The sequence below is a fragment of the Dictyostelium purpureum genome (assembly GCF_000190715.1).
Source record: "Dictyostelium purpureum unplaced genomic scaffold DICPUscaffold_67, whole genome shotgun sequence".
NCBI lineage: Eukaryota > Evosea > Eumycetozoa > Dictyosteliales > Dictyosteliaceae > Dictyostelium > Dictyostelium purpureum.
In genome coordinates, this window is record NW_003519404.1 from 19,547 (window position 1) to 28,419 (window position 8,873).

The 8,873-nt window shown below is 25.8% G+C and overlaps 5 protein-coding genes across 5 annotated transcripts in view; 3 read left to right on the forward strand and 2 right to left on the reverse strand.

Annotated features, from left to right (window-relative positions):
* Positions 1 to 399, forward strand: part of DICPUDRAFT_30756 (uncharacterized protein) — a gene marked incomplete at both ends in the record, with an annotated part of 1,336 nt that extends 937 nt beyond the window's left edge. The window contains one exon of the mRNA XM_003286274.1: positions 47 to 399. Coding sequence (XP_003286322.1) covers positions 47 to 399 — 353 coding nt within the window. The remainder of the gene's footprint in view (positions 1 to 46) is intronic.
* A 1,381-nt stretch (positions 400 to 1,780) lies between these two features.
* DICPUDRAFT_94142 (uncharacterized protein) lies at positions 1,781 to 5,271 on the forward strand (the record flags this gene model as incomplete). Its single annotated transcript, XM_003286275.1, has 4 exons — positions 1,781 to 2,048; positions 2,115 to 2,291; positions 2,381 to 2,524; positions 2,596 to 5,271. The coding sequence occupies 4 exons, from the start codon at positions 1,781 to 1,783 to the stop codon at positions 5,175 to 5,177; spliced, it is 3,171 nt and encodes a 1,056-aa protein (XP_003286323.1). The 3' UTR covers positions 5,178 to 5,271.
* A 439-nt stretch (positions 5,272 to 5,710) lies between these two features.
* On the reverse strand, positions 5,711 to 6,465 carry DICPUDRAFT_77214 (uncharacterized protein; the record flags this gene model as incomplete). Its single annotated transcript, XM_003286298.1, has 4 exons — positions 5,711 to 5,724; positions 5,786 to 5,964; positions 6,036 to 6,262; positions 6,373 to 6,465. The coding sequence occupies 4 exons, from the start codon at positions 6,463 to 6,465 to the stop codon at positions 5,711 to 5,713; spliced, it is 513 nt and encodes a 170-aa protein (XP_003286346.1).
* Positions 6,466 to 6,701: 236 nt separating this feature from the next.
* Positions 6,702 to 8,014, reverse strand: DICPUDRAFT_77215 (uncharacterized protein; the record flags this gene model as incomplete). The annotated part of the gene is made up of 3 exons (XM_003286299.1): positions 6,702 to 7,140; positions 7,173 to 7,335; positions 7,975 to 8,014. The coding sequence occupies 3 exons, from the start codon at positions 8,012 to 8,014 to the stop codon at positions 6,702 to 6,704; spliced, it is 642 nt and encodes a 213-aa protein (XP_003286347.1).
* Positions 8,015 to 8,483: 469 nt separating this feature from the next.
* Positions 8,484 to 8,873, forward strand: part of DICPUDRAFT_77216 (uncharacterized protein) — a gene marked incomplete at both ends in the record, with an annotated part of 1,836 nt that continues 1,446 nt past the window's right edge. Inside the window, one exon of the mRNA XM_003286276.1 lies at positions 8,484 to 8,781. Within this exon, the coding sequence (XP_003286324.1) occupies positions 8,484 to 8,781 (298 nt within the window). The remainder of the gene's footprint in view (positions 8,782 to 8,873) is intronic.

The window sequence follows — 8,873 nt, forward strand, 5'->3', positions numbered from 1 at the left end:
CTCAAATTAATCAACGCTCTTTTATATGAATTTGATGGTGCATCAGATAACCTTTCATCAAGTTTCGATAGATTAAACATCAGCAACAATATTTATTTAGAAAAAGTCGTTGAAGGTATGACCGATAGTTTAGAATCTCTCAACCAAGAACTCAATAAAGTTTACACCTATCAAAGAAATATTCAAACTCAAAAAACAAACTATATCCAACAAAAATTCTTAGAAGGTCAAAAAGTAGATGAAGACGAATTAGCTTCAATGATCAAACCACTCAATCCACCATCAAAACTTACTTCACTCCTTCTCACCAACCAAATTAATAACTACACCGATCAAATCCATTCATTCAGTGGAAACAGTCTCACCAAATTATCTTTATTAAAAGAGTTACAAAAATAAATCAAATAAAATAAATCAAATAAACAACTAAAAAAAAAATAAAAAAAAAAAATAAAAAAAAAAAGGAATTTAAAAATTAAAAAATTAAATTTTTTTAAAAAAAAAAAAAAAGTAATATAGAAACGATAATAATATGCAAAAAAAGAATATAAATAAAATAATATATTTATAGATATATTATAAATATATAAAAAACTAAAAAAAAAAAATTTAAAAATAGAAATTTAAGTCGTCTGTCACATCTTTTATTTATTTTTACACTTTTTATATTTTTCAAAACAAATACCACAAAAATAGAAATTTCATTTGTTCCATAGCAGAGTTTCTTTTTATTTTGATAGTTTATTGATTGTTTATAAGAATGGAATCATTAATAGGAACATAAATTTTGATTTTTTTAAATATTGATTTTTTAAATTTTATTTGAAAAAAGACACATTCAATTGTTTTTTTTTTTTAAAATGTTTCTATATTTATTTGTAGATATTTTTTAACACACCCATTTTAAAGTTTTTTTTTTTTATTTTTTTTTATTAATAATTTAAATACACCCCAGAAAAATTATTTATTTATTATTATGCGTGGTGTGTGTTTATGAAAAAATAATAAAATTGAATAATTAAATTTTAAAACAACAAATTTAAAAAATATAATAATAAAAGGAATAATAAAAACCCAAATTGTAAGTTTCTATTTAAATATAATAATTATAATAGTATATATTATACTATAATTATTATTGTTATTTATTTTATTTAATGGTAGAGTTTTAAAAATCACATAATATCAAAAAAAAAAAAAAAAATATTTTTTTTAAAATTATTTTTTTATTTTTTATTTTATTTTTTTAAAATTTTTTTTTATAAAAATTTTATAATAATTTATTTGTTGATATATTTTGTTTTATATAATCCACAATAATTATAATTAGTACAATAATAATAATACTTTGTTACCAATCAATTATAATATATAATATTAAAAAAAAATAAAAACTAATAACTAATAACTTATACTAATAACCAACATAAGAAAGAAAAAAGGAAAAAAGAAAAAGCCCATTTTTATATAATAACATATATAATCACATAATAAAGAGGTAATAATAAATATTTTAAAAAAATATTTATTATAATTCAATCTACTTTTTTTATTTATTTATTTATTTATTTATTTATTATTTATATAAAAAAACAATTCAGAATACACACACACAGTATATATTGACATTGTTATAATTTTTATATAAGCACACGACTTTTTTTTTTTTTTATTTTATTTTTATTTGTTTTTTTTTTTAAAATTAAAGTTTAATAAAAAAAAAAAAAAAGGAAATAGGAAACAGAAAAATAGGAAATAGGTTTTTATTTGTAACAATAAAATGTCATCAATTAGAGTAGTTTGTAGATTTAGACCTCAAAATAAAAATGAATTAGCACAAGGTGGTTGTTCAATTGTGTCTGTGGCCGCAGATAATCAAAGTGTTAGTATAAATGGTGCAGAATCAAATCATACATTTACATTTGATCGTGTTTTTCATGATCAATGCACACAAAAAGAAGTTTATGATGATGCTGCAAAACCAGTAATCGAAGATATCATGGCAGGTTATAATGGTACTATTTTTGTATATGGTCAAACTTCTTCAGGTAAAATATTTATAAATAATTAAAAATATATTAAAGGATAAATATTAATATAAAATAATAATATAGGTAAAACTCACACAATGCAGGGTCCATCAATCGATGATCAAGAACTTAAAGGTGTAATTCCTAGAATGATTCAAACAGTTTTTGAATGTATTTCAAATGCAGATGAAAATATAGAGTTTATTGTTAAAGCCAGTTATATCGAAATTTATATGGAAAGAATTAGGGATTTGTTAGATAGTAAATATTTATCATTTTTAGATTTTCAACACACTATTACATTTAGGTTTAAATATTAATTTTTCATTAAAATATTTAATAATATATAGCTAAAAAGGATAATTTAAAGGTTAGAGAGGAAAAAGGTAAAGGTGTTTGGGTTGATGGTACTACAGAGGCATATATCTATGGTGAACATGATATCTTAAATGTAATTAGAAATGGTCAAGCTAATAGAGCTATTGCAGAAACAAGTATGTATTGAGTTTATCAACTTTTTATTTGTGCCAAAACAAAATTTACTTATTTGTTTATTTTTTTTTAGAAATGAATGCTGAATCATCTAGAAGTCACAGTATTTTTATTTTAACTATTCAGCAAAAAAATTTAAAAGAAGGATCAGTCAAAACAGGTAAATTATATTTGGTCGATTTAGCAGGTTCAGAAAAGATTTCAAAAACAGGTGCACAAGGTTTAACATTAGACGAAGCTAAAATGATTAATAAATCATTGTCATCATTGGGTAATGTAATCAATGCATTGACTGATGGTAAATCAGCACATATCCCATACAGAGATTCAAAGTTAACTCGTGTTCTTCAAGAGTCATTGGGTGGTAACAGTAGAACTACATTAATTATAAATTGCTCACCTTCCAGCTACAACGAAGCCGAAACAGTTTCCACACTTAGATTTGGTAGTAGAGCTAAAAACATTAAGAATAAGGCTAAAATTAATCAAGAAAGAAGTGCTGCAGAACTTAAAATTCTCTTATCAAAAGCAGAAAACGAAATCGAAAGTCTCAAAGGTTATATTAAGGAGTTGGAGTCTGTTGGTGGTGCCCCTCGTTCGTCTGGTTCACAATCTGCTTCAAGTGCTTCTGCCAATAGCGAAAACGATCAAGCATTAAAAGCATTACAAGAAAAATGCATTTCATTAGAAAAGCAATTATTTAAAAAAGAAGAGGAGAAGAGAGAACTTTTAGAACAATTAGAAATAGCTCAAGAGCAAATTCAAGATAAGGATCAAGAATTGGAGGCAATGAATGCTCTTAGAGATAGTGCAAATAAATACTCATCACTTTATCAAACCATTACAAATGAAAATAGTGTGTTGAATACTCAAATATCCGAAATGAAATTAATTCTTGACAAATCGAGGTTCGAAATTTCTGAACAGGCCCTTACTATTGAAGGTCTTCAATCCGAAAATCAAAGTATTAAATCAGAATTTACAATTCTTCAAGAAAAATTCAGTAAACAATCTTCCAACCCTGGTAATGATGCTTCAGTTGGTAGATCAGAAGTTTCACCAAGTTCTCGTACTGATAGAGAGGATCCATCAGCATTTGTTTCCAAGCACGCCGATGAATGGGAAGAGAAAGCAGAACAGTTAAAACTTTTACAAAGAACTCCATCAAAAGCAGTAGCAGCAAAATCATCAAAATCGATTGTTGGTGGTTCAAATGCAGGTGCTAATAGTTCACCAATCATCTCATTGAATATTTCAGAAGATATCAACGGTAATAGTGCAAGTACCACAGCTCAAAGTAATAATGAACAAGTTTTAGAGGCCGAAAATCAAGTATTAAAAGATCGTATCAAAGAGATTGAACATGAATTTGAAAGTTATAGAATTGCAAAAGAGAATTTAGCAATGCAAAAAGATTTAGAAATCGAACAATTATTAGAAAGTCAAAGAATTAGCAGTAGTTTTGTTGTAGATCCAAGAAATCTCGACGACGAGCTTCCAGCCGAAATGATGTTACAAGCTGAACAACTTAGAAAGTTAGTTTCAGAAAACTCTGAACAAAAGGTTCATTTGGAAACTGTTAGACATGAAAATACTAAATTAAAATCGAGAATCGAAGACATTGAAGAGGAAACAAGACAAAGAATGGAAGAAGAGTTAAATCTTTTAAGAGAACAAACAAATCTTAAACTTTTAGAATTTGGTACCCTCAAAGAATCACTCTTAAGAGATCTCGAAAATAGATGTCAAAAGGTTATTGATTTAGAATTGGTTTTAGACGAATATCAAGATCGTAATGCTACACTCACTGACCGTTTGAAGCGTGCCAATAAACCAGGTGGAAATGATCAAGAGACAATGTTAATTCAAACAAAACTTGACGAAATGACATCATTAAAACACCAATTAAATAATGAAAATAATAAGCTCAAATCAGAGATTGATAGATTAAAGAAATTACACACCCTCAGAGGCGAACATATTATCAGTTTAGAAAATACTATAGCAATTAATCAAGAGAATCAATATAAATTAGCAATTAATCATCAAACCCTTACAGTAGAATTTGAACGTATTAAAAATGAGCTCGAAAGAGTTAACTCAAATCAACCTGAAAACTCTGGTGCTCGTGTTGCAAGAGTTATTAGAGGTGGTGGTGGTAATAGTGGTAGTGCTCATTTAACATCAAATAATTCAAATACAGCCTCAACTAATAAACTCAATTATCATACTACACCAACTCCTTTAACTTCAAATCTTTATAACAATACTAAAAAAAGTACCAAAGAGTTAAATAATAGTGTTAAAGCCGAGCCATTGATTTTATCAGGTTCTCCATTTAATCAATCACCAAATTCTTTAGTCGGTGCCAATAGTAATACCATTGGCGGTAGTACTACACCAGGCAGAACATTAAATTCAGAAAATAGCTCATCATCAATTTGGAACTCAATATTTAAAAAGAAATCACCATCTTCTACACCATCATCATCAACAAATAGTTTAACACCACCATCACCATCTAATATTAATAATAACACCTCACCATTGGTACCACCACAACTTTCACCTCCAATCCCAGTTTCTTTTAATTATACCTCTGCAGCTGTACCAACTTCACCTGCCAATAAATCTAATACAGAATCAAAAGAATAACTACTAAATTTAACATTTAATAATATATAAATAACAATCAACAATATATAAATAATTTAATTAATTACATCTAATAAAATTTTTTTTTTTAATTAAAAAAAAAAAAAAAGAAATAAAAAAAAAAACAAAAACTTTTATTTTAGTTTTTTAATTTTATAATACTATAGTAATACTTTTAACTTGCATTGTACGGACATCCAAAGTTAGTTTAGCTTTGTTATAATATTACTTATTATTGTAACTAATGATTAAAACAGGAATTTTTTTCATTGTAATAGCTTCTATGTACTTCTCTATGGATATTTTCTTTAATAACTACTTAATTTCTTGGTCTATTATCAATTTTGTTTTATTAATATGGTGAACATTTTGGTTCAATGGGTCTTCCAATTTTTTTTTGGCTACATTACGGTGGTTGTATTCCTATTATTATTTTTATTATATGAGGAAATAAAATTAAAATTGAATAATGAATTATTAATTAATGAATAACTGTATTACCATCCTCCATCATTAGCTTGGTATTGACGATGTCAACTTTTGATATCTATTATATTAAAAATCTAAAAAAAATAATATTTAAATAATAAATACTATCCTATACCTACTTTTTCTTTTAAAATTTTCATAATTTTGGATAAGTTTTTTTGTGTGTTCGTAATCCGTCACACGTTTTCTTTCCTCGAATAATCTTTCGAGACCGCAATATAATTTTTTTAAATTTTTTTCATTATAATTTCTTAATTTTACACAGGTAATTCTATATAATTTTGCAAAAGTATAGATTCTAAAATGAAAATATAAATTTTAATACCCAATAATAAATAAATATATATATATTAAAAATGAACAACTTACATTATTGAAATTAAGAAAGAATAAACCAAACTCATTGCCTTTTCAGACAAAGTGTCGGATGAAAAAATTTGGTTGATTAAATTTGTTGCTAATATTATTTCTATAATAATAAACCAGAAAATAATTTTCTTGAAGTTATTATCATGATAAGCTTTTGGGCTATTGTTTTTGGATTCCATATTAGCAATTATGGTTTCCATAGCTAAGACCTTTTTTTCAAAATTATCCTATATACAAATAAAGCTATAATTAATATTTTTTTTTTTTTTTATAATGTATGATTTTTTGGTGCCTGTTTTTTATTAGTATTCCAAGAGTTGGGTCTATTACGTCCTACTCTTGATAAATACAATGCTGTAGAATTCTTTCTTGGTCTTGATACTACTTCGGCATCTTCTTCGACCTCCTCATCATTATCTTGAATATCCATATTTGGTATAACCTCATTTGATAATTTATTAAAGTTTACACTCTTTCTATTGTTTAATTTTGGACTTACACTCTTTCTAAGATTGTTTCATCAAAAAAAAATACATTTTCTGGTACACCCTCACCACATTTTTTTTCAAGGTTTTATAAAAATACATTAATAATTTTATTATTAAAAACAGTTAATGGGTGTGTGTAGTAGAAAGGCCATTTATATGTTTAATTTGTTATATTGGGTTATGATTTCTTTTCAAATATAGAAACCGATTTTTTTACAGGGGTTTGTTTATTTTTTTCGACTCCACTTTTCCAATTCGCAGTTGAGGGTGATTGATTATTGTTATTTTCAAACTGATTAAATTTGGATATTAATGTTGATGCTGAAACTGTGTGGTTCAAAGATGGTCTAACTGGTGAGGGTGTTAATGATGTAAGGTTTGGTGAACTGCTGTTACTGTTTGTTGAAGATGATGCTGCACTTCCACTGCCACCGACTATTGATGGTGGTATTGATGATAAAGAGTTTGTATGTTGATGTGAAACTTTTTTAATTGGACTTATTGTAGTTGCTGCACCTGAAGAAATTGAGGATGCTGATGATGTAGATGGCGTTTTATTATGACTAACAGTGGTGGTGGTAGTGGTAGTAGCATTTTTTCCAATATTACTGCTTGTACTAATGCTATTACCTGTGGTACCTTTGCCTACATTACTTGTGCTAATATTACTACTTGTACTCTGTTGCTGCTTGTACTGATATTGCTACTTATACTGCTAACTGAAGATGTTAAATCAGTTTTTGATGATTGGGTTGAAAGTGAAGGAGTATTGGTGCCACTATCACTGATGCCGTTGTTACTACTATTAAATGCTATTTTTAAAAATAAATAAATAAAAAATAAACAATAAAAATAATTTTTTTTTTTATTTTATTAAATATTTTCTATCTATATTTCAACAGTTTCTAATAAGTTTTGAAAATTATGATTTTAATCTTTTAGATAGAGAGTCTATTATTGGATTTTCATATGACTTAGGAAGCTTTATATGGGCTACTGATTTTGGAATGGAATGTGTATTTAGAGGATGGGATATGTTACACCAAAAGTTAATTTTGTTAGTTATAGTGCAAACAAAAGGTGTTTTGAATGTATCAATACAAATCCAGATCTCATCCAAATTACACCACTTTACGAACAAAAAGATTAATTTATGAAAAAAAATGTATAAAATCCTTATTGTTATTAGTTAGATATAGTACAAATACTAATGGAAACTCGGTTTTTATTTTGCAAAAGAAATTAAGTGAAATTATTTAATCTCGTGAATTTTTTGGCACTAAATGAAGATTCAACTGTTATTTCAGTTCAATATAATGGAAGGAAAGAAGAGTTTGGTAAAGTTTAGGTTCATCGGCCGATATTTCTTTCTGTGATGGTAAAGACATGGCATTTAGAATCTAGGACTTATTTCAAAACCATTTCATCAGATAACAATGAGCAAAGCTCACTCTCAATCACACCAGGTGATAATAATTCATTCAAACTCATTTGTCTCAAACAAATCAAAAATGTTATTGTGAAATTTAAATTAACTCAAATTATAATACCTAAATTAATATTATAATTATTATTTATCTTTTTTTTTTTATTTTTTATTTTTTATTTTTTATTTTTTATTTTTTATTTTTTATTTTTTATTTTTTATTTTTTATTAATTATTTTTTATTAATTATTTTTTATTTTTTAAAAATTTATATTTGAAAAAAAAAAATTTATTTGTTTCAAATTCTAAAACAATTAAAAAAAAAAAAAAATTAATTGATAAATATTAAAAAAATAAAAAAGAATTTTTTTTTTTTTAATTTATTATTTTATTCACATACAAATAATCATATAATTTTATTTTTTTTATTATAATATTTCTCACATTTAATAAATTTTTATAATAACAATAATTTTATATATATATAAAATAATTTACCTAATCACATAACTATTTATTAATAACCATTTAAAAATGAATAATTTAATAATTGTTTTTCTATTTGTTACTATTAGTTTTTCAATAATTTATTTTATAAATAAATACTTTGCTTACAACAACAATAACAATAACAATAACAATAATAGCAACAATAATAGTAACATCAACTATACTCAACATGCTACCCCAGTCAATAATAATAGCAGTATTGCCAACACACAAGATTCGGGCCCAATCAATAATGGCTACATCACCTGCACTCAACAGTCTACCCCAACTAGCAATAATAGCGGGGTTTCTTACACACAACGTTCTGGCCCAATCAATAATGGTTACATCAGGCTGCACACAAGAGTCTACCCCCAATCAACAAGAATAGTAGCATGGCCTACACCCCAACGGTCTGGCCCAATCAAAAATGGG